This window comes from Thalassophryne amazonica, chromosome 6, assembly GCF_902500255.1.
Source record: "Thalassophryne amazonica chromosome 6, fThaAma1.1, whole genome shotgun sequence".
NCBI classification, from domain to species: Eukaryota; Metazoa; Chordata; class Actinopteri; order Batrachoidiformes; family Batrachoididae; genus Thalassophryne; species Thalassophryne amazonica.
In genome coordinates, this window is record NC_047108.1 from 3,211,408 (window position 1) to 3,236,758 (window position 25,351).

The 25,351-nt window shown below is 43.6% G+C and overlaps 1 protein-coding gene across 1 annotated transcript in view; it reads right to left on the minus strand.

Moving 5' to 3' along the window:
* The window catches only part of vps13d (vacuolar protein sorting 13 homolog D), a 535,261-nt gene that overhangs the window by 396,027 nt on the left and 113,883 nt on the right, over positions 1–25,351 (minus strand). Inside the window, 3 exon segments of the mRNA XM_034171656.1 lie at positions 40–172; positions 272–402; positions 24,265–24,444. Of these exon segments, the coding sequence (XP_034027547.1) occupies positions 40–172; positions 272–402; positions 24,265–24,444 (444 nt within the window).

Genomic DNA, 25,351 nt, shown 5'->3' on the forward strand with positions numbered 1-25,351 from the left:
ATTTTGCAAACAATACATGCTGCTATAAGCTGATTTTACCTTGTGAGTTTGTGAGGAGAATCCTCCCCAAATCAACAACAACGAGCATCGGGTCTCCTGACTGAAAGTCATCTGGGAAAATCAACTGGGGAGCGCAGATATCCAATTTCACTGTCCAACGTTTACCATTTTCCTACAAAACCAAATACAGGAAAATAGTTTGAGGGCAAAAATAATCAAACCTTTCCAAATGCTTTAATTGCAGGAATTTTTCGTGTAAATAATCTCTTACGATAAACTCTCCCACGAGCAGCTGGTCAATGGTCTGTCTGATCTCGGCCTTGGTCTGCATCTTCAGCTTATTGTACTGCCTCCGGGCAGCCTCTGCCACATGGAGCTCTAAAACAGACTGATATCCAAATCCTGGAAAAAAAAAGTGTTGAGTTTTCTAGGATTTCAATGCATATATGAATGATAGAATAAAAACAAATTCTAGTAGCAGAAACAGTTTTAAAGTAACAAATGTGCAATTCTCCATATCACATACGAACTAGCGTAGGGGACACACTATTATTATTGTCGTGTTTTCCTGAGATTTGCAGTTAGCCATACTTCTGCATCTGTTTGATTTGGAACCCTCATTATGATATCACAGTGATGGTTAAAGATGACCTATGCAACTTTTTTGTTTTTTGCTGTTCTACTGGTTTTTGGTCGCATTCTTCTCTACGGAGATCCCCCTACAGCTTGGGAGTACATATGTCACAAAACTGCTGTAAAAATGCATTGCCAGCCCTTCCACCCCCATGTGCATTTGTTTTTACGCAATCCGTGGAACCATGTCAAGAAAGCGGCAATCCACAGAAATACACCGAGTTTAGCTCAGGCGGATCCCTCTCCACCTCTCTCTTTCTTGCGCTCCCTCTCTATGTCTCTGCCTGTCTATCTCTCCACCTCTCTTTCTCACTCTCAACTCAATTTCAATTTCAATGAAACTTTATTGACATGGGAAACATGCATTTACATTGTCAAAGCAAGTGTTATATAGAGCAAAAAAAAAAAAAATAAAAATTAAGAAGATGTACATACAGATAAAAATATTCTACAGTCAATAAATGTGTAAACAGCAGATATGGGATTGACATAATAGTAAAAATTGTGCTTTCAGTGTTAAAATATATGAGGTCTGTTAGAAAAGTAATGGACCTTTTTATTTTTTCCAAAAACTAGATGGATTTGAATCATGTGTGACTGCATCAGCCAAGCTTGAACCTTCGTGCGCATGCGTGAGTTTTTTCACGCCTGTCGGTTGCGTCATTCGCCTGTGAGCACGCCTTGTGGGAGGAGTAGTCCAGGCCCCTCGTCGGATTTTCATTGTCAGGAAATTGGCTGATCGACTGCCGCTTTGCTTCATCAAAATTTTTTCAGAAAGTGTGAGAGACGTCTTTTCATGCCAAAAAAGTGCTGATGTCAAACTCTTCTGCCATTTCTGTGGTAGTCAGACGACATCCCGGATCAACAAAGCGTTTACTTTGGAAATGAACGGCACATTCCACTGTTACAGGAGTTTTTTGTCATGAAAAGACGTGCGGAGGAATTCGCGCATCGGGACGGAGGCGCAGGGCACAGAACAAAAAGCAACGCCGTGATGAAGCCTCACAGGACATGTTGTGGCATGTCCAGCTCGTCCACAATTTCTCGGATAGTCACACGACTGAAAAGCCACCGAAAGCCGTCTGAATCTTTCGAATGGTGCAAGAGCTGGGCATGTTAGGGCTTGTCCTGTGAGACCAACACGGAGGTGCTTTCATGCCGCGCCATGAGCGGCTCCGTGGCGAATTTCTCCGCTCCGCTTTCCATTACAAAAACTCCTGTAACAGTGGAATGTGCTGAAAAAGTGCTATGTCCAACTGTCTTGCCATTTCTCTGGTAGTCAGACGACATCCCGGATCAACAAAGCGTTCACTTTGAAAATGATCTGGTCATTTGAGCCTGTCGATCGCCGCTCGGTGCGCGGCGTGCCATCCGACGCTGTGGGCCATCTTTAATCCAGCTGTAATTGTCCTTAATCTGTGTGATCCCCATAAGATCTTCACTGAAAGCCATCTGAATTTTCCAAATGGTTTCCACTTGGCTGTCTCTCACGCTTTCTGAAAAAAATTTTGATAAAGCAAAGCGGCAGTCGATCAGCCAATTTCCTGACAATGAAATTCCGACGAGGGGGCTGGACCACTCCTCCCACAAGGCGTGCTCACAGGCGAATGACGCAACCGACAAGTGTGAAAAACACTCACGCATGCGCATGAAGGTTCAAGCTTGGCTGATCCAATCACACATGATTCAAATCCATATAGTTTTTGCAAAAAATAAAAAGGTCCGTTACTTTTCTAACAGACCTCGTATGGTCCTATAATATGTGTTATATTATACACGGTGTCCCAAAGAAAGTGCCACAAAATCATTTGACTCCAATTCTGCAACTGCTAACCTGAATTATGTTTTGTTTTTTTCCCAGATATCAAGATATATGTGAGAAATTTCTTCTGATGTAGTCTGAGACTGATCCAATGAGGATGCCCCTTATAATCAAGCAAAAAGGGAAACTGGTGAAACTGTGCTTTGAGACCAAGTCAATTGTGCAAACCCAACATCAATATCAACATCATTTTTCAGTTAGAAAAGTGTTGTGTGGGCGGCTGAAGAGGAGGTACTGCTGGCCCACCATCAGAGGGCGCCCTGCCTGGAGTGCAGGCTTCAAGCACGAGAGGGCGCTGCCACCTCACAGGACAGCCGGGAGTGACAGCTGTCACTCATTAACTCCTGACAGCTGTCACCTATCATCAACTCATCAACCACTCCATAAAAGCCGGATGACATCTCCACCCCGCTGCCGAGATATCGTTTGCCTTCGAGGTATTTTCTCAGCCATATTCAGTTAAGTAGTAGGTGCTACTGTTAATTCTTACTGTGTTCCTGTTTCGGAGGTGGAGGTGTTTTACCCACCATAGAGGAACTGTTTCTGATTGTATTGCTGGGTGTACACACACCCACACATGTTTCTGCTTCCTGCCAGCAGTACCAGATCCGACAGCCGGAGACAGTGGCCACCTGGAGACTCGGAACTTGGCGGCTCCAGTATTCTCCGGGTTCGGTGGCAGTGGAAATCGTGTGGGATCCGGCTCTTCTCTGGACGGACGTCTTCTATCCTCGAGCCTGCCCACACATCACCTTAGTACATTTGACTCTGTCCAAATTTTGTGTTTGTCTATATTTCGTTGTGCACGCTTCACAACAGTAAAGTGTTGTATTTTTGGCTCATCTATTGTCCGTTCATTTACGCCCCCTGTTGTGGGGCCGTGTCATTACACTTTCACAACAGGATATCTCGGCCAACGTCATGGATCCCGAGGGGGGTCAACCATCTGTTGGACAGCCAATGGAAGAGCAGGGTGCACAGGCGTCTGCAGGGGGCGTGATCAGTGAGTTGCAGCAAATCCTCTCCACCTTTACTGCTCGGTTGGATTTAATGACCGAGCAAAATGTCATCCTCAACCGTAGGATGGAGGCTCTCACCGTGCAGGTGGAAGTGCGCGCTCAGGGCGCGGCTGCAGCTTCTCCTCCTGTTGATCCTGTGCCGAATATAGATGTTCCACTGGTCGTCCAACGAACTCCCCCACCATCCCCTGAAGCTTACATAAGTCCCCCGGAGCTGTACGGAGGTTGTGTGGAGACGTGTGCTGACTTCTTAATGCAGTGTTCGCTCATCTTTGCACAGCGTCCCATAATGTATGCTTCAGGCGCCAGTAGGGTGGCTTATGTAATTCATTTGCTTCGAGGTGAGGCACGCGCTTGGGCTAAAGCGCTTTGGGAGCAGAATTCACGGCTCCTTACCACCTACACTGGGTTTGTGAGGGAGTTCAGAACGGTTTTTGATCACCCTAACAGAGGCGAAACCGCTTCAACAGTGCTGCTGTCTATGAGACAGGGACGTCGGAGCGCAGCTGAGTATGCAGTCGACTTCCGCATTGTGGCTGCGAGGTCCGGCTGGAATACGACTGCGCTCCGCGCCGCCTTCATAAACGGACTGTCGTCGGTCCTGAAGGAGCACCTGGTGGCTAAGGATGAGCCGCGGGATTTGGATGGTCTAATCGATCTAGTTATACGTTTGGACAATCGATTAGAGGAACGCCGTCGGGAGCGAGACGAAGGACATGGCCGGGCACGCGCCGTCCCTCTCCCTTCCGGTCCGAAAAGGTTCCGCCCTCCCCACGCTCCTCAGCCTCTGCGCTCCGTGTGGCAACAGCTCCCCCTGCTGACGATGCTATGGACACGAGCAGGGCCAGATTAAGATCATCTTACAGAGGAGAATGGCCCGCAGGGAGTGCTTTTTCTGTGGCTCAAATGAGCATCAGCAGAGAGACTGCCCCAAACGGTTAAACACGAACGCCCGCCCTTAGAGACTGGGTTAAGGGTGGGTCCAGACATTCACGTGGGACATACACGTAACCCTTCAAGCCCCAGCACTGGTGGACACGGGGTCAGAAGGGAATCTGCTGGACAGCAGATGGGCAAGGGAGGTAGGGCTCCCTCTGGTGGCACTTCCTTCACCTTTGAAGGTACGGGCACTAGATGGCACCCTTCTCCCTTTAATCACACACAAGACACAACCAGTAGTTCTGGTGGTGTCTGGGAATCATCGGGAAGAGATAGAGTTTTATGTGACTCCTTCTACTTCCCGCGTGATTTTGGGCTTCCCGTGGATGGTAAAACACAATCCCCGGATTGACTGGCCGTCTGGGGTTGTGGCTCAGTGGAGCGAAACCTGCCACCGGGAGTGTTTAGGATCCTCGGTTCCTCCCGGTTTAAGTGCTAATGAGGAGGTTATAGTTCCCCCCAATCTGACGGCGGTGCCGGTTGAGTACCACAATCTTGCTGACGTTTTCAGCAAAGATCTGGCTCTCACCCTTCCCCCCACTGTCCGTACGATTGTGCCATTGATTTGATTCCGGGCGTTGAGTACCCGTCCAGCAGGCTGTACAACCTCTCACGTCCGGAGCGCGAATCAATGGAGACCTACATCCGGGACTCATTAGCTGCCGGGCTGATCCAGAACTCCACCTCCCCGATGGGTGCTGGTTTCTTTTTTTGTGGGCAAGAAAGACGGCGGACTCCATCCATGCATTGATTACAGAGGGCTGAACGAGATCACGGTTCGCAACCGATACCCTCTACCCCTGTTGGATTCAGTGTTCACGCCCCTGCACGGAGCCCAAATCTTTACAAAACTTGATCTTAGGAATGCATTCCACCTGGTTCGGATCCGGAAGGGAGACGAATGGAAGACGGCATTTAACATCCCGTTAGGTCACTTTGAGTACCTGGTCATGCCGTTCGGCCTCACTAACGCCCCCGCGATGTTCCAAGCTTTGGTAAATGACGTCTTGCGGGACTTCCTGCATCGATTTGTCTTCGTATATCTGGACGATATACTCATCTTCTCCCCGGACCCTAAGACTCATGTCCAGCATGTACGTCAGGTCCTGCAGCGGTTGTTGGAGAACCGGCTGTTTGTGAAGGGCGAGAAGTGCGAGTTCCACCGCTCTTCTTTGTCCTTCCTGGGGTTCATCATCTCCTCCAACTCCGTTGCCCCTGATCCGGCCAAGGTTGCGGCGGTGAGAGACTGGCCCCAACCGACAAGCCGTAGGAAACTACAACAGTTCCTCGGTTTTGCAAATTTTTACTGAAGGTTCGTTAAGGGCTACAGTCAGGTAGTTAGCCCCCTGACAGCCCTGACCTCCACAAAAGTCCCCTTCACCTGGTCGGATCGGTGCGAAGCCGCGTTTAGGGAGTTGAAACGTCGGTTCTCGACTGCACCATTTCTGGTGCAGCCCGATCCTTGCCGCCAGTTTGTGGTTGAAGTGGACGCCTCTGACTCAGGGATAGGAGCCGTGCTGTCCCAGAGCGGGGAGTCCGACAAGGTTCTCCACCCTTGTGCCTATTTTTCTCGCAGATTGACCCCGGCAGAGCGGAACTATGACGTGGGCAATCGGGAACTTCTTGCGGTGAAGGCGGCTCTTGAGGAGTGGAGACACCTGTTGGAGGGAGCTTCGGAGTCGTTCACAGTTTTCACGGACCATCGGAACCTGGAGTATATCAGGACCACCAAGCGGATGAACCCCAGGCAAGCCCGCTGGTCACTGTTCTTCGGGCGTTTTGACTTCCGGATCACCTATCGCCCCGGGACCAAGAATCAGAGGTCGGATGCCTTGTCCCGGGTACACGAGGATGAAGTCAAAACAGAGCTGTCGGATCCACCGGAATCCATCATACCTGAGTCCACTATCGTGGCCACCCTCACCTGGGACGTGGAGAAGACCGTCCGGGAGGACCTGGCACGAAGCCCGGACGCAGGCACAGGTCCGAAGAACCGCTTATATGTCCCACCAGAGGCCAGAGCTGCAGTTCTGGACTTCTGTCATGGTTCCAAGCTCTCCTGTCACCCAGGGGTGCGAAGAACCGTGGCAGTGGTCCGGCAGCGCTTCTGGTGGGCGTCCATGGAAACCGACGTCCGGGAGTATGTCCAGGCCTGCACCACCTGCGCCAGGGGCAAGGCTGACCATTCGAGAGCCCAAGGTCTGCTGCAACCGCTCCCGGTGCCTCATCACCCCTGGTCCCACATCGGCCTGGATTTTGTCACGGGCCTCCAACCGTCCCAAGGCATGACGACCATCTTCACGGTAGTGGACCGTTTCTCCAAGGCGGCCCACTTCGTGGCCCTCCCGAAGCTCCCAACGGCCCAGGAGACTGCAAACCTCCTGGTTCACCACGTCGTGCGTCTGCATGGGATACCAACAGACATTGTCTCAGATCGTGGTTCTCAGTTCTCCTCCCAGGTCTGGAGGAGCTTCTGCAGAGAACTGGGGGCCACCATGAGCCTCTCGTCCGGGTATCACCCACAGATGAACGGACAGGCAGAGCGGGCTAACTAGAACAGGTCCTCCGCTGTGTTACATCTGCGCACCCGACGGCCTGGAGCAACCACCTGCCTGGATCGAGTACGCACATAACAGCCAGGTGTCCTCTGCCACCGGCCTCTCCCCGTTTGAGGTGTGTTTGGGGTACCAGCCCCCGTTGTTTCCCGTGGTGGAGGGAGAGGTCGGTGTGCCCTCGGTCCAGGCCCACCTACGAAGATGCTGTCGGGTGTGGCGTTCCACCCGTTCTACCTTGTTGAAGGCCCGGACGAGGGCTAAGGCCCATGCAGACCGCCGGCGTTCCCCGGCCCCTGCATACCAGCCCGGGCAGGAGGTGTGGTTATCCACGAAGGACATTCCTCTCCAAGTGGACTCCCCAAAACTGAAGGACAGGTACATAGGCCCCTTCAAGATCCTCAAAGTCCTCAGTCCGGCCGCAGTGAAGCTCCAACTCCCAGCTTCACTGCGGATCCACCCCGTGTTTCATGTTTCCAGGATCAAACCGCACCACACTTCACCCCTCTGTGCTCCCGGACCGACGCCGCCTCCTGCCTGGATCATCGACGGGGAGCCCGCGTGGACAGTCCGCCGGCTCCTGGACGTCCGTCGTATGGGCCGGGGGTTACAGTATTTGGTGGACTGGGAGGGGTATAGACCCGAAGAACGCTCCTGGGTGAAAAGGAGCTTCATCCTGGACCCGGCCCTCCTGGCCGACTTCTACAACCGACACCCCGACAAGCCTGGTCGGGCGCCAGGAGGCGCCCGTTGAGGGGGGGTCCTGTTGTGTGGGCGGATGAAGAGGAGGTACTGCTGGCCCACCATCAGAGGGTGCCGTGCCTGGAGTGCGGGCTTCAGGCATGAGAGGGCGCTGCCGCCTCACAGGACGGCCGGGAGTGACAGCTGTCACTCATTAACTCCTGACAGCTGTCACCTATCATCAACTCATCAACCACTCCATAAAAGCCGGACGACATCTCCACCCCGCTGCCGAGATATTGTTTGCCTTCGAGGTATTTTCTCAGCCGTATTCAGTTAAGTAGTAGGTGCTACTCTTAATTCTTACTGTGTTCCTGTTTCGGAGGTTGAGGTGTTTTACCCACCATAGAGGAACTGTTGCTGATTGTATTGCTGGGTGTACACACACCCACACATAACTGTTTCTGCTTCCTGCCAGCAGTACCAGATCCGACAGCCGGAGACGGTGGCCACCTGGGGACTCGGAACTTGGCGGCTCCAGTATTCTCCGGGTTCGGTGGCAGTGGAAATCGTGTGGGATCCGGCTCTTCTCTGGACGGACGTCTTCTATCCTCGAGCCTGCCAACACGTCACCTTAGTACATTTGACTCTGTCCAAATTCTGTATTTGTCTTTATTTCGTTGTGCACGCTTCACAACAGCAAAGTGTTGTATTTTTGGCTCATCTATTGTCCGTTCATTTACGCCCCCTGTTGTGGATCCGTGTCATTACACTTTCACAACAGAAAAGCTCCAGACAGAAAGACAAAATGGAGGATTGTAAACAAGTTTCAAACTGATAGAACTGTTCACAACATTCCCAACATATAACTATGACCAATCCCACTGAAATTAAAGCCACTTTTAAATCCTCCTGAACAGCCATGGGAAAAAATGCTCTGACGTTATTCACATCAGAAAGGACTGATATCAAAGATTTATAGTTTTATTTTAACCTTAAATATTGATTCGAGTGTCAAAATTTAAAAAGCATGGGATCAATCAATCAATCAATGTTTATTTATAGAGCCCTTTACAACATCGAAGGTGACCAAAGTGCTTCACAATAAAACAAAAACAATTTAAAATGTATAACACAATTAAAACAATACATAAATGCACACAACTAAAAGAGGAAAATACACTCAACAAAAATATAAACGCAACACTTTTGGTTTTGCTCCCAGTTTTGCTCCCATTTTGTATGAGATGAACTCAAAGATCTAAAACTTTTTCCACATACACAATATCACCATTTCCCTCAAATATTGTTCACAAACCAGTCTAAATCTGTGATAGTGAGCACTTCTCCTTTGCTGAGATAATCCATCCCACCTCACAGGTGTGCCATACCAAGATGCTGATTAGACACCATGATTAGTGCACAGGTGTGCCTTAGACTGCCCACAATAAAAGGCCACTCTGAAAGGTGCAGTTTTGTTTTACTGGGGGGGGAAACCAGTCAGTATCTGGTGTGACCACCATTTGCCTCATGCAGTGCAACACATCTCCTTCGCATAGAGTTGATCAGGTTGTCAATTGCGGCCTGTGGAATGTTGGTCCACTCCTCTTCAATGGCTCTGCGAAGTTGCTGGATATTGGCAGGAACTGGTACACGCTGTCGTATACGCTGGTCCAGAGCATCCCAAACATGCTCAATGGGTGACATGTCCGGTGAGTATGCCGGCCATTCAAGAACTGGGACATTTTCAGCTTCCAAGAATTGTGTACAGATCCTTGCAACATGGGGCCGTGCATTATCCTGCTGCAACATGAGGTGATGTTCTTGGATGTATGGCACAACAATGGGCCTCAGGATCTCGTCACGGTATCTCTGTGCATTCAAAATGCCATCAATAAAATGCACCTGTGTTCTTCGTCCATAACAGACGCCTGCCCATACCATAACCCCACCGCCACCATGGGCCACTCGATCCACAACACTGACATCAGAAAACCGCTCACCCACACGAACCCACACACGCTGTCTGCCATCTGCCCTGGACAGTGTGAACCGGGATTCATCCGTGAAGAGAACACCTCTCCAACGTGCCAAACGCCAGCGAATGTGAGCATTTGCCCACTCAAGTCAGTTACGACGACGAACTGGAGTCAGGTCGAGACCCTGATGAAGACGACGAGCATGCAGATGAGCTTCCCTGAGATGGTTTCTGACAGTCTGTGCAGAAATTCTTTGGTTATGCAAACCGATTGTTTCAGCAGCTGTCCGAGTGGCTGGTCTCAGACGATCTTGGAGGTGAACATGCTGGATGTGGAGGTCCTGGGCTGGTGTGGTTACACGTGGTCTGCGGTTGTGAGGCTGGTTGGATGTACTGCCAAATTCTCTGAAACGCCTTTGGAGACGGCTTTTGGTAGAGAAATGAACATTCAATACACGAGCAACAGCTCTGGTTGACATTCCTGCTGTCAGCATGCCAAATGCACGCGCCCTCAAATCTTGCAACATCTGTGGCATTGTGCTGTGTGATAGAACTGCACCTTTCAGAGTGGCCTTTTATTGTGGGCAGTCTAAGGCACACCTGTGCACTAATCATGGTGTCTAATCAGCATCTTGATATGGCACACCTGTGAGGTGGGATGGATTATCTCAGCAAAGGAGAAGTGCTCACTATCACAGATTTAGACTGGTTTGTGAACAATATTTGAGGGAAATGGTGATATTGTGTATGTGGAAAAAGTTTTAGATCTTTGAGTTCATCTCATACAAAATGGGAGCAAAACCAAAAGTGTTGCGTTTATATTTTTGTTGAGTGTACATTCAGGTAAAGTGTCACTGTGCTACTGTGTGTTGAAAGCCAGTCTGAAAAGATGAGTTTTAAGCCTAGATTTAAAGAGGCCAAAGTCAGTGATAGTGCACATGTCGGGGGGAAGTTTGTTCCAGAGTCTGGGCTCCGCGACTGAAAAAGCCAGATCACCCCAGTGTTTATATTTTACTCAAGGGACGTCCAGCAGGAGCTGATCTGAGGACCTCAAGGCTGTGGTCGAGCTCCGAACCTTCAGGAGCTCGGACAAGTACAGAGGGGCAAGGCCATTGAGGGCTTTAAAAACAAAAAGCAAAATTTTAAACTCTAAAAGAAACTGGAAGCCAATGCAATGAAGAAAGGACTGGGGTGATGTGCTGACGTCTACGTACGTTTTTAAAAAAATGGGCAGCGGCGTTTTGTACCAGCTGGAGGCGATTCAGGCAGGACCGAGGGACTCCACCATAAAGTGCATTACAGTAGTCAATCCTTGAACTAATAAGAGCGCGAATTATTTTTTTCAAGGTCTGAATGGTTTAAAAAAGGTTTTACCTTTGTTAAAAGACGTAATTGATAAAAGCTCGCTCTAACCACACTGGCAATCTGGTTTTCAAATCTTAAAGAACTGTCCAAAATGACACCAAGGTTTTTTACTGTAGATTTAAAATTAGAAGCCAGTAAGCCAAAGTCTTCAAATGAGGTGTCGCCAAACAAAATGCAGTCAGTTTTTTTCCTCATTTAGATGGAGGAAATTCTGGTTTAGCCACAGTTTTATATCGGCTATGCAGTCCATGAGACGTTTAATGTTGTCCACTCGATTTGATGACAATGGCAGATAGATTTGCAGATCATTTGCGTAGCAGTGAAATGAAAGTTTGTGTCTTGTTATTATGGACCCCAATGGTAACATGTAAAGAGAAAATAAAATGGGACCCAAAATAGAGCCCTGGGGCACTCCACATGACAGAGGGGCAACAGAGGAGGACAGGTCACTGATCATAACAGAAAAATTTCCTGTTTGATAAATATGATTCAAACCATTTCAATACTGTACCACAAATACCAACATTTTTAAGTCGGGATAAAAGAACAGAATGATCAACAGTATCAAACGCTGCTGTTAGATCAAGCAGCACCAAAGCAACAGGGCATTTACCATCAACAGACAGGGCGACATCATTGTGCACTTTCAATAGTGCAGACTCTGTGCTGTGTCTTGATCTGAACCCTGATTGAAACTTTTCCAAAACAGAATTACAATCTACAAACCTTTGCAATTGTGTAAAAACAACTTTCTCAAGAACCTCAGATAAAAGACAAATTAGACACAGGTCTAAAATTAGATAAAATTGCTGGGTCAAGCTGTGTTTTTTTTTTTAAGTAATGGTCTTAATACAGCCTGTTTAAAAGTGTCAGGAACACATCCCGAGCTTAGGGAAGTGGTGATTAAAGACAAAAGGGAAGGACCAACAGTGTTAAACACGTCTTTCAACAGTCTGGTTGGGATGATGTCCAGGGGACAGTTTGTAGTTCACATACATTTAACAGTGCCTGTAAGGGACAAGAGAGAGGCAGGTTCAAAACAGTCAAACACTGCAGAGCCAGAGGCAGCATCAGACAGGTCTGCAGTGATGCTGCTGTCGCATAAACCTCTCACAGACTTCACTTTGGCCACAAAAAAGCGCAAGAAGTCCTCACAGGTAGAAGCAGTAGCGTCCATTAAAGAAGATGTGTTGGGACACAAAACAGAGTTAATTGTAGTGAACAACACACGAGGACAATGACCACTTGTGGAAATTATATGGGACAGATATTGGGATTTTGCCTCTTTCACAGCTCTCTGATACTGAGTGAGACTATCCCTCAGCATCTCCAGAGATACATGTAGTCTATCCTTTTTCCACCGTTGCTCTGCCTGACGACAACGCTGTCAGAGGGCATGAGTAGAGTCGTTTAGCCAAGAATCTCCCCTTGGTTTAGAGGACCTAAGCCTGAAGGGGGCAACTGTATTCAGGATCCCAGTGCACAAAGAATAAAAAGATGATAAAAGACTGTCCGAACATGCAGGAGGATCATCAGTATCCAAGGCAGATAAATCCATGTGCATGAAGGCAGTAGCAAACTCTCTGTTGAAGAGGTAATAATCTGGCGGCAAGAGGCAGGGATAGGAGCCTTTTTGACAGGTGGAGGTACAGGAACTTCAAAAATGATGGGCAAATGATCTGAGATGGGAGTGTCTGATCTGACTAGAAGGAGAGAGCATATCTCACCCATATTGGCCTCTCTTCATTGGCTTCCTGTTAATTCTAGAATAGAATTTAAAATTCTTCTTCTTACTTATAAGGTTTTGAATAATCAGGTCCCATCTTATCTTAGGGACCTCGTAGTACCATATCACCCCAATAGAGCGCTTCGCTCTCAGACTGCAGGCTTACTTGTAGTTCCTAGGGTTTGTAAGAGTAGAATGGGAGGCAGAGCCTTCAGCTTTCAGGCTCCTCTCCTGTGGAACCAGCTCCCAATTCAGATCAGGGAGACAGACACCCTCTCTACTTTTAAGATTAGGCTTAAAACTTTCCTTTTTGATAAAGCTTATAGTTAGGGCTGGATCAGGTGACCCTGAACCATCCCTTAGTTATGCTGCTATAGACGTAGACTGCTGGGGGGTTCCCATGATGCACTGTTTCTTTCTCTTTTTGCTCTGTATGCACCACTCTGCATTTAATCATTAGTGATCGATCTCTGCTCCCCTCCACAGCATGTCTTTTTCCTGGTTCTCTCCCTCAGCCCCAACCAGTCCCAGCAGAAGACTGCCCCTCCCTGAGCCTGGTTCTGCTGGAGGTTTCTTCCTGTTAAAACTGAGTTTTTCCTTCCCACTGTAGCCAAGTGCTTGCTCACAGGGGGTCGTTTTGACCGTTGGGGTTTTACATAATTATTGTATGGCCTTGCCTTACAATATAAGGCGCCTTGGGGCAACTGTTTGTTGTGATTTGGCGCTATATATAAAAAAAAATTGATTGATTGAATTGATATTTCGGTGTGTGATACAGACAAGCCATGAGAAATAATAATATCCAAAGTATGACCAGCATTATGTGTCGGCCCATCCACAGACTGTATTAGATCAAAACATGTAAGAAGCTGTTTAAAATCAATGGCCAGCTGATCAATTGGATATTAAAATCTCCATAAATCAAGGTTTGATCATATCTGGGCACAACCTCTGCCAGAAACTCAGAAAATTCCTGAATAAAATCCTTATTGTATTTAGGTGGGCAGTATAGCACAGCAAATAAAATGGGGGAAGCAAGTTCCAAAGTAAACAGCTGTACCTCAAAAGAGGAATAATTATTCACATGTAAAGGCTTGCATGTAAAATTATCCCCGAAGACAGTGGCGACTCCGCCTCCTTGTCTAGACGCTCGCGGTGCGCTGAGGAAAGAGCAGCACGGAGGGAGGAGCTCAGTAAAAACGCTGTCATCACCTGGTTTTACCCACATTTCCGTCAACAAGAGGAAATCCAACTCACGCGTTGAGAAAAAACATTCAAGATAAAAGTTTTGTTTGAGAGAGACCTGGTGTTAATGAGCGCGATGCGCAGGGTTATGAGGATATTCCGCTCAGAACTCAGAGTAACAGGGCGAGGATTTCCTTGCACAGAGCCTCGCCTACACATGCTGACGCGCTGCCGGCTGCTGCAGAGCTGGTAGCCGGTGCCTGGATCAGCTGATCGGAGCCATCGGACCTCCAAAGAGAGCCGCTCCGCGAAGCCGTTGTAACCTCCAGGAATCCTCGTGATGTCCATGGGATCAGACGCCGACGACTGCGCCAGGTAAGCTCTCAGTCGGACAAGTACACGGCCTCATTTCCCCCGCTTTCTGTTGCAGTGCTTGCGGGACAGGGGGACAGGTACAAGCTGCAGGTAGTGGGGTGCAGACGCCAGAAACAGCGGGTCCATCTTCGATTGTCTACTACAGCCAAAAATCTGTGATTTAGAGACAGAATCGCGGATATTCAAAAGAGTCTGGCGATCATACATCAGTAGCGGTGACACTTGTCTAATAAAAACCAATATAAACAGCAGTAGCAATAAAATACTGCGCAGAGATTTGAACTGAGTTGTTCCGTGCCTGCAGGGTAAGAAGCTGATGTATAGATTTAAGCCAGGAAGTGTTTGCTGATTGCGTGCACCTTTGAGTTGTGTCTCTCTGTGTGGAGTTGGACTCACCTCATGTTTTCTTTCTTCACAGACTCGGTTTGTCGCGGCCACCTGGGGGGTGTCGGCGGGGTCCCTGGGTCCGAACTGCTGTGGCTCCGGACCGTTTGCACTGTTGAGAGCGCACCGTATTTCCACCTCACCAGACCGCGGACTTTTTAGTTGTTTAGCACGTCACACACTGTTATGTTTATTAAATTCTGTTATCGTTTGAACCGTGCTCTGCTTATTTTATGCTGGGTCCTTTCAAACGCTGGGTCGGTGCTCCGACCGCGTCCGAAACATAACATTTTCAGTTTAAATATACTTTGGATTCAGCTGTAATTATTTTGATCAAATAATTTATTTTCATTTTTTAACTGAAATATATTTTAACATGTGATGTGTCATTTTTATTATTTGCAGGATTAAATTTTTCTAGGGCTGTTAATCGATTTAATCGATTAATTAAAATTAACTAATTAATCGCAAATTTGGAAAAACTTAATCGCGATTAATCATGATTAATCTCATTTTAAATCAAGTTATAATAAATACACAAAGTCATTAGTTTCACAAAGGGGGCTTTGTTTATTTGTTTTTTTTATGTCATACTTAAAAGCTGTGACATGAACTTCAAACTGGCTTCTTTTGCAAATTTACATCTTCTAACGTCAGAGCATCTCTTTCCTCTGGCAAACATGTAACTTTAAATAACTGAAATTAAATACTACAGCTTACCTGAAAAGCTTAACAAAAGTGCATTGGTGATACATTCATCTTTTGATTTAGAACATGTGCATCAGTGCAATTTATAACCTTGCAAAACATTTTAGTTTAAGTTTGGAAACCAAGTCTACTCCTCCTTTACATTCAGCCAACTACTCAGACACACCAGTCTCTCAACATTTGTAGAAGAGAGAGCAGCTCTCTTTTTCTGAAGAATGTGGCCGGAGAGGGAGAATAGCCTCTCACAGGGCACATGGGTGGCAGGTGATGTGAGATATTTGCGGGCAAGATGTGCTAGTCTAGGGTATGAGTCCTTTCTTTTTGACCACCATTCCAGCGGGCACTGATCCGGGTCACTTTTGGATTCTGATTTGTAGCGGTCCAGTGAAGTTTGAATGGACTCAGCTTCCTCATCTGTGTCTGAATCAGATGATGCAACCAAAAAGATGGACATTCTCCTCTTCTTTAGTTGTGATTCCTCTGTAGTTTCACACCCTGTTGTTTCCGCACCCTGGACATTACCATCATCTCTGAGGAGGGTGCTTAAGGAATTCCACACTTCACCTCTCTCAGGTTTAGGCAGACATTTTAAATCCTTAAACCTGGGATCAAGTGCAGTAGCAATCTTGAGCCAAGTGAGATTGGAGTTCTCCTTTCTTTGAGCCAGGTCTTCAGAAAAAGCTTTTTTGAATTTTATGATGTTGACGGTATCATCATCTGATGGCTCCATGACTCTGAACAAGTGGCACAAGGCTGGCAAAACCACAGAACAGGAGATGTAGTGCTGCCCACCCAAAGTTTCATTGACATACCTGTGAAAACAGACATAAAATAACAGTATTAATTCAACAGACAAACTTCAATTGAAAACAGACACATACACACTTTTGTTTATTTTTTACATCATTTAATTGTTCAATATAATTAACTTACAAATAATTAATTTAATTGTAAATAAAATACAAATACACTGAAACTGTAATAAAACACACCTGCATGGTTCAAGTAGCTCCTCCAACTTCTTCAGACTCAGTTAGCATGGAGATGTTGCCCTTCTGCTGGGACAGGGTTGTCTCTATTGGTGCTTTGTTTTGTTGGATCCTTTTGATCATGTGTAAAGTGGAGTTCCATCTAGTGGGCACGTCTTGAATCAGGGGTTCTTCTTTTTGTATGTGTGCAACTTGCTGTTCAACTCTCGTGCATTAGATGGGCTGCATTTGGCTAAAACAGCATCAAATCAGCTGTCACGTAGTGACACTGTTATTGCACGTTGTAGAGCGTGTGCAGTGCAAGGCAGATGTTCATATGGAAGTAGTCTTACAGCTGCTGTCATGTTCCGAGCACTGTCTGTCCCAAGCGTCGTTAATTTTGTCTCTATGTTCCATTCTTGAGCAACAGCCTGAAAGTGTTGCGCACATACTTCTGCATAGTGGCGCTCGTTTGACTTACTCATTGTTAATGCAAAGGATTGTAGACACCAGTTGTCATCAATAAAGTGAGCTGTGACACCCAAATAGTTATCATTGCTAAAAGAAGTCCAATGATCTCCCGTGAGAGCAATGAAGGGGGCTTTCTCTAACATGCTTTGCTGTTTTGCTTTCTTGTTTTCGTACAGAGTCTCTATTCTGGACATTACGGTTTGCCTAGCGGGTAAATGATAAGAGGAGTCCCCAGACGCCTCTCAAATCAAATCCCTCAGACCTGCATCTTCAACAATATTTAAGGGGCGACAATTTTTAGCGACCCAACAAGCAATAGCTTCTGTTATTTTGTTTTTGGTTTTCCTGCAAAGGGTCCCGCCTCTCGCTCCAAACTCCTGCAATGTAGACTGGCGAAAGCCGCTTCCCTCCGTGGTCAGCGACACACCGGGATGCCTCGCTTGAGGTGATATGCAAGTGATGCAGTGTTTCGGTGGTAACTGAATTCACCTTTGCAAAGCACACATATCGCCTTTGTCTTGTCCAAAGCACCGTCTGGTTGTATCTTAAAGCGAAATTTTCCATTTAACAGCATGTCTTTTTTTATTTTCCATCGCTTCTTCTTCTTTCTGGTGGCACGCTGGACGTGGGCGTAATGCTGCCCCCACTGACTGACCATGTGGTACTGCAAAGCGAAGGGGCGTTATTTTTATTCATCTTTGCAATCAATTTATTTTATCACGTTATAGTGGAAAAAATAATGCAAATAGTTAACGCGTTATTTATAACAGCTAGAAATTTTTCAGAATCAAATCTTATCTTTTTGGTTTCATATTTCTTTTTTTTCACCTTCAGATCTTTTTTTCCCCACTTTCAGATCTTATTTTTTCAGTTTCAAACTTTTGGCCCCATTCTGGCGTGGGAGGGCGTGGCTTCGATTGAGAGGGGTGTGGAATTGTGAGTAACAGCAGAGTCAACAGTCCTCACATGATGTTGCTTTCAGGAAACGTGGGTACTTTGATAATGACTCACTTTCACTCCACTGTATTGTCTTCATACCTGTAAATAAAGTGATGCTAAGGACAAAGATGTCTATTAATGTCTAAGTAATTCTAGACCACTCTTGGTCATTTTTGATGTATAAAAACTGGAAAATATGCCAGATTGTAAAGTTTAACGCCTATACCTAAAAAACTGATGTGTCCCAAATCCACACAAGACCGTGAATGCAGTGCAGCATCGCCACATGAATTAATACAATGGCATCACAAGGGCAACCTGCAGGTGCAGGCAAACAGGTAAGAAATGTTCTTAACAGATAACCTGCAGTGAAAATTAGGCTAATAACTGTAACAAAATATTTTATTTATTTATTTGTTTTATTAGAGCCTCCACACGGGGAACCAAAAGATGTAATATAATTTACAAATAGTCAGGATTGGCTCACACTGGTGGCCCATAAAGATTGTAGTGAATAATTGATTGATGATGCATTGTGACTTGTTGAGGAGGTGCTGCCACCGCCTGTTCAGGAGTGTGTAGTACTACGTTTGCTTCCATGTTACCAGCATTGAGCGTGAAGGCGGCTTCGATTTGCATTTTGTTTGGTGCCAGAAGTTGGTCGATGCCATGCAACACAGATGGGACCAGTCTTCTAAGCAGAGGACCAGTTTCTAAGCAGAGTCGCAGCTTCTTTGTAGAGGCAGTTTGAGAAGAAGCCCGGAGGAAGGAGGAAGGAGTGGAGCCGAGGTTAACTGCGAGCTAACGGGGCTACACGCTAGTTAGCCAAGTCAAGTGTCCAAAGTTAATACCGGCTGGGAAAAGTGACTGAAGCGCACTAACAGCCAAAAAACCCCGGCAGAGACAGGACTGAGCAGGATGCCAAACCTGTGAGGAAATACAAGAGGAATTGTCTTGAAGTAAGGTTGGAGTTATTAACAAGATGCCGTCCAAACTGAACTACGGAGACTTGAAAGAGTCACTTGACTCTCTGGCTGAGGATGTGTCTGCTGTCAAAACGCAGCAGACACAGCTCTTGGAACTTTTGGAGGAGGTTAAACAGCTGCGCCTCCAGAATGAGGAGAAAAACCGGCGCATCACAGAGCTGGAGCAGCGAGTGGAGGAACTGGAGCAACATTCTCGTATGAACGATGTGGTCATCTCAGGAATCCAAATTAAGCCGCGCTCGTACGCGCGTGCGGTTGTTGGTGGTGGTGAGGAGCCCAGTGAGCAGGAGACGCTCTCTGTGGAGCAACAGGTGGCATCCTACCTCCAGAGTAGAGGGATAGAGTTGGACCTGGAGCACATTGAGGCGTGTCACTCTGAGACAAACCGGAGAGAGGCCAACCGTCATCGTAAGATTTGCCAACAGAAGAAACAAAAGGGCACTTTTGAAGCAAAGATTTAAACTAAAAGGAACAAATGTATTCATGAATGATCACTTAACCAAAAAGAATGCCGATATAGCCAAGAAAGCAAGAAACCTAAAGAAACAGCAAAGAATTCAGCAAACGTGGGTAACAAATTGTAGGATTCTCATCAAACTGAATGGTACACCAGAAGAAGCAAAAGTTATGGTGGTGAGAAATATAGAAGAGCTTGACAAATATAACTGAAAGATAAAGGTAACAATGTGAGACTCTATACACCACCATGAACATTTCAACAAACATATTCACACCAAAGAACAACAAAGATACAGATTTGTTACAGAGATACTTACAATTTAAACAAAAGGAACTGGAAACATTTAAATATACTGAGCACAACACACAAGATCAGGAAAATGAAACTGACCCGGTCAACAACCTTCTTGTTTCAATAAATATGAACTGTGATTACTATACACAAGACCAGTATACAAATGTTACGACTTCGGACGACAAATTGTCAATCATACATTTCAACAGCCGAAGTTTGTACACTAATTTTAACTCTATAAAGGAATATTTGCAACAGTTTATATCACCATTTAGTATTATTGCCATATCAGAATCCTGGTTACAAAAGGAAAAAGGTATTGATTTTGATTTAGAAGATTATGAGTTGCATTATGTAAACAGGAAATACAAAACAGGAGGTGGTGTTGCATTATATATTCATAAAACAATTCAGTTTACGGTTGTAGAAAGTATGTCAGTAACAATAGATGGAGTAATGGAATGTCTGACAGTCGAAATAGACAAAAAAAAGAGGAAAAATATTATTGTAAGTTGTGTATATCGGTCACCTGGTTCAAGTATTGACATTTTTAATGAACAAATGGAAAAAATGTTCTCGGAAATAAGTACTAAAAATATATTTGTCTGTGGGGATTTTAATATAGATCTTTTGAATCCTGAAAAACTGAAATCAATAGATGCTTTTTCTGACACAATGTATAGTATGTCCCTTTATCCAGCAATTACAAAACCAAGTACAATAACATCTCACAGTGCCACAATAATCGATAATATCTTTACGAATATTATTGAAAATCAAGTTATAAGTGGCCTGTTCATATGTGATATCACTGATCACTTACCTGTTTTTATTGTTTATGACTGTGACCTTAAAAAAACTAATCATGACAGAGAAGTAGTCCATAAACGAATAAGAACAGAAGAAACAATAAATGCCTTCAACAGCAGTTTAAGTATACAAGACTGGAGTACAGTCTATAGTGAGTCAGATGTAGATGGTGCATATAGCAATTTTATAGATATTTTCTGCATGTTGTATAAAAAACATTGTCCCCTTAAAGAATACTATAAAAATAAAAGAAACAATAAATGTCCTTGGCTAACTAAAGGAATATTAAAAGCCTGCAAAAAAAAAACAGCCTTTATAAAAAATGTATTAATTCAAAAACGAAAGAAGCTGAAATAAGATATAAAGTATATAAAAACAAATTAACAGAAGTCATCCGAATAAGTAAAAAGTTGTACTATGATGAAATTCTACAAAAAAATAAAACATCAAAGAAACTTGGAACATTTTGAACAACCTAATTAAACCAGGATCAAGATATCCAGATTATTTTATTTATAAAAATGTTCATGATTACAACATGAATAATATAGTGAATGGTTTTAATAAATTTTTTGTACATGTTGGCCCTGATTTGGCAGCTGAAATCCCAAATCCAGGAATTCAGCAGTCTAATGAAACCATAAAAAGAAACATAAATTCAATTTTTCTTTCAGCAACAAATGAACAGGAAATAAAAGACATTGTTAATAAATGCAGAAACAAACTGTCTACAGACTGTCACGATATAGACATGGTATTAGTCAAAAAAGTTATCAACAACATTTCAAAACCTCTGACCTATATCTGTAATTTGTCATTCCAAACTGGATGTGTTCCGGAAAAAATGAAAATTGCAAAAGTTATACCACTGTACAAAAATGACAACAAACATATTTTTACCAATTATAGACCAATTTCTTTACTCCCACAGTAAAATTGTTTGACTCTCGTTTGGAAAAATTCATAGAAAAATATCAGTTAATAAACGAAGGTCAATATGGCTTTAGAAAGAAAAGAACCACTTCAATGGCTGTTATTGAGGCAATAGAAGAAATTACTAATGCATTGGACAGAAAAAGATATGCTGTTGGAATATTCATTGATCTTAAAAAAGCATTTGATACAATTAACCATTCAATTTTAATCAACAAATTAGAGAATTATGGTATCAGAGGAGTTGCAGGAAATTGGATAAAAAGTTATCTTACAGATAGGGTCCAATACGTGGAAATGGGAAATTACAAATCTGAATGTCTTGGCATTGCTTGTGGTGTCCCCCAGGGGGCAGTGTTGGGTCCCAGACTGTTTAATATGTATATTAATGACATTTTTAATGCATCTAGATCACTGAAACTAATATTATTCGCTGATGATACAAATATATTCTACAGTAGTGATAATTACAATGAACTTATAAATACTGTAAATGACGAACTAAGTAAAATAAAAAAATGGATGGACAGTAACAAATTATCATTAAATTTAAATAAACCAAAAGCAATGATATTTGGTAATTATAAGGTTAAATCTAAATTACAAATATGTATAGACAGTGTCCAAATTGAAAACTCAGCTGAAAACAAATTTTTAGGAGTAATAATAGACAGTAAATTAACATGGAAAGCCCACATCAGACACATAAAAATGAAAATTTCAAAAAGCCTCTCTATTATGAATAAGGTAAAACAATTTCTTGATCATAATGCACTCCGTACATTATACTGTTCTTTAGTTCTCCCATACTTAACATATTGTGTTGAAGTGTGGGGTAACAACTATCAATGTTCAACACAACCACTATTTATACTACAAAAACGAGCAATAAGGATCATACATAAAGTTGGATTTTTAGAACATAGCAATAATCTTTTTATGCAATCAAAATTGCTTAAATTTCATGATCTTGTAAAATATTCTACATTACAGATTTTATTTAAGGTATTTAACAAATCACTACCAAGTAACATTCTAAAGTTCTTCTCAGTTAAAGAGTGTGTTCATAATCTTAGAGGTTTTGCCAAATTCACATTATTAAAAGTTAGAACCACTCGGAAAATTTTTTGTGTGTCTGTATGTGGAGCAAAGTTATGGAATGGTTTGGACGTCAGACTCAAGCAATGCCAAAACATTCATGAATTCAAGTCACATTATAAACAGAGGGTCTGGGATCGGTATAGAATGATTGAGACTTAACAATAAAAGCCATTTTACATTCATGGCTCATGACTCTGTATCACAATTGTTGGTTTGTGCATTATATGTTTCTTTCTTTCATATGTTTGGTTCTTCATCATAATTGGTATTGTTGTCTCTTATCATTGTTGGTATGTTTTTTATATGTTTGCTTTCTTACCGTAATTGGTATTGTTGTTTTCTTACCATTGTTGGTATGAGCATCATATGTTTGTTTTCTTTGCCGTAACTGGTATCGTTGATTTCTTACTATTGTTGGTATGTGCTTGTCGCTTGTTTATTATACTGGTATTGTTTTCTTGCTGCTGTTGGTATCTATTGTGGGAATTTACAAGTATTTAAATGTATTATTTTTTTAATTTTCTATCTAATTGACGGGAAGCAGCTATGCACTTTATGTTAAATTTGAATAAAGGGGTGGGATTAAATAAGTTTTCTTCCTCCCACTCCTTTTTGAGCAGATTCAATGTCCTGAGTTAATAGTAAATTCAGTTTTTTTGTTTTTTATGTTATTGTTAAATTGTTTTCTGTTTTTTTTTTTTTTTCTGTTTTCTGTATTTCTTATCCTCTGCTCAAATAAAATAGATGATGATGATGATGATGAATAAGCAGTTAAACTCCCAAATTGAATTAGATCGGATTAGGCCCATCTGATGAGTCACCAAAATAATTAACAATTTAGGGTTTAATACTTATTATTTAATTATTACTCGGGGCACCACCTATTTATAGCATAGGTACTTTAATTTAAACATTTATTAATTTATCAGTCTCAAATGAATTAATCAGTCTCAATTTAATTGAATCAGTCTCTGATCTGAAAGTCATGAATTCACAATATGATTAACCAAAGGTTTCCTTCTGAACACAAAATGAACCACAGCAGAAATATTTACAATTATATAGAAATGAACAGTTTACTGGCATTTTTGTGGACAGTGATTAAAATAAGTTCATTCATGGAAACAATTTTCTTACTCACTCATGAGATGTTGGAAGAGAAGGAGAGATAGAGCTTAAATACTTTAAGTGAATAAATCTGATTAGAATTTAGAGATGAAATTTGAAGCCAATTATTAAGAAAAATATTAAACAAACATATGAATATGTTTAAAAGGAAGAATAATAATAATGAGGAGGAGCCACTTTGTATCCATTAACAACAAACCCTTTTTAACTGGGTCACTTAGCTGGTCCATTGAAAAGGTGGTTCGGATGGCCCATATTACTGACCACCCCTAAGCCTGATGTTCCATGTACTTTTGCTCTTGTTGGACTGCCTTTTTGTGGACTGTTTACTGCTTCAGCAAACTATTTTTACATACAGAACTCTTTACCTGAGTCCTGCATTTGTGTCCAGCCATTTCTGTCAACCAGACCTGATATAAAGAATACTTACTTTCTTTCAAGTACCGTAATTTCTGGACTATAAAGCACACCTGAATATTAGCCGCACCCACCAATTTTAAAAAGAAAAAGAAATTGTACATAAATAGGCTGCACTTATGTATAATCCGCGGGTCACCACGTTGTAACATGAGATATTTACATAGAAGTACCAATATAGTGTTTCATCTGCAGGGCTACAGTACAAACACCATGACAGAGTGACAATGCCACTCTGGTGACACACTCGGCTGAAGCTTGCTGTTGACCAAATAAATGTATTTGCCAATCTGAACTGAAAACTGTAATCATTCTTATGATTTTGCATTTGTAGTCACAAACAGCACGCCAGAAAATAGCAACATATTTCAAGATGGCTTTATTACTTACCTGAGGTGTGCACTTTCCCTTTATAGAAAAACTCTGTCACTTTTTTGATTGCTTGTGGGCTGTAAATGATGTTCAAGGGAGTAGTCGTCATTTCAAGTCTTCTCTCAAACTTACTCCTGACAGGATTACGCTCATAAATCATGTCAAAAACAGGAGAATCTGAGCATTCCACACTGCATCCTGGCAAAAGAAGAAGAAGAATATTAATCATCACCACCATCATCATCTTCTACTTATAAACCTGCAGTTCCTTGCATGGTCACTGAGAGTGGCTCCAAAACTGAAACAATCCCCACATTCAAATGTCAATTTTACAGCAGAGATAAACATGGTTTACAGCCTGGTGCCCCCCCCCCCCCCCAAAAAAAAAATAAAAATAAAAACAGCTTTTGTTTAATGTTCATAAAGTTATAAATAATTAGGATTGTGGATGCTCTGAGTGATCCACCTGCTAGCATCAGGCTGAAGTGCATCCTGAGGGATTACTGAACACTTTCCTCATTTCAGCACCACGTAAACGTTCTATCAGCTCAACATAAAAGGCCAACATGTTGGTGAGACAAGCAGCTAATTAGAATTTGCCATGCACCCATGTCACTAATGACTAAATCCCAAGTCTCCAGGCACCAGTTGCAAATAAATAAATGGAAAAAGGACTGCATTTATATAGCGCTTTTCCATCTGCATCAGACCCTCAAAGCGCTTTACACAATGCCTCACATTCACCCCGATGTCACCCTGCTGCCATGCAAGGCGCTCACTACACACTGGGAGCAACTAGGGGATTAAGAACCTTGCCCAAGGGCTCTTAGTGATTTTCCGGTCAGGTTGGGATTTGAACATCAACCTCATTTGGTCTCAAATACAACACTAGCACATCACCTCCCCTTGCAAACATCCTGTGTTCAATTCAACATTCACATTTTTTTGTGAAAAACCTCTGAAATGAAGGAAAAAAGTATTAATGTCACTATCCAATCCACAATCAACATAAACCCTTGGCAAGTTTATATTTTTACAGTGGCAAATACGAAAATCCACAGTTTCAAATTTTGTTGCTCCATATTCACACCCTCAGAATTTGGTA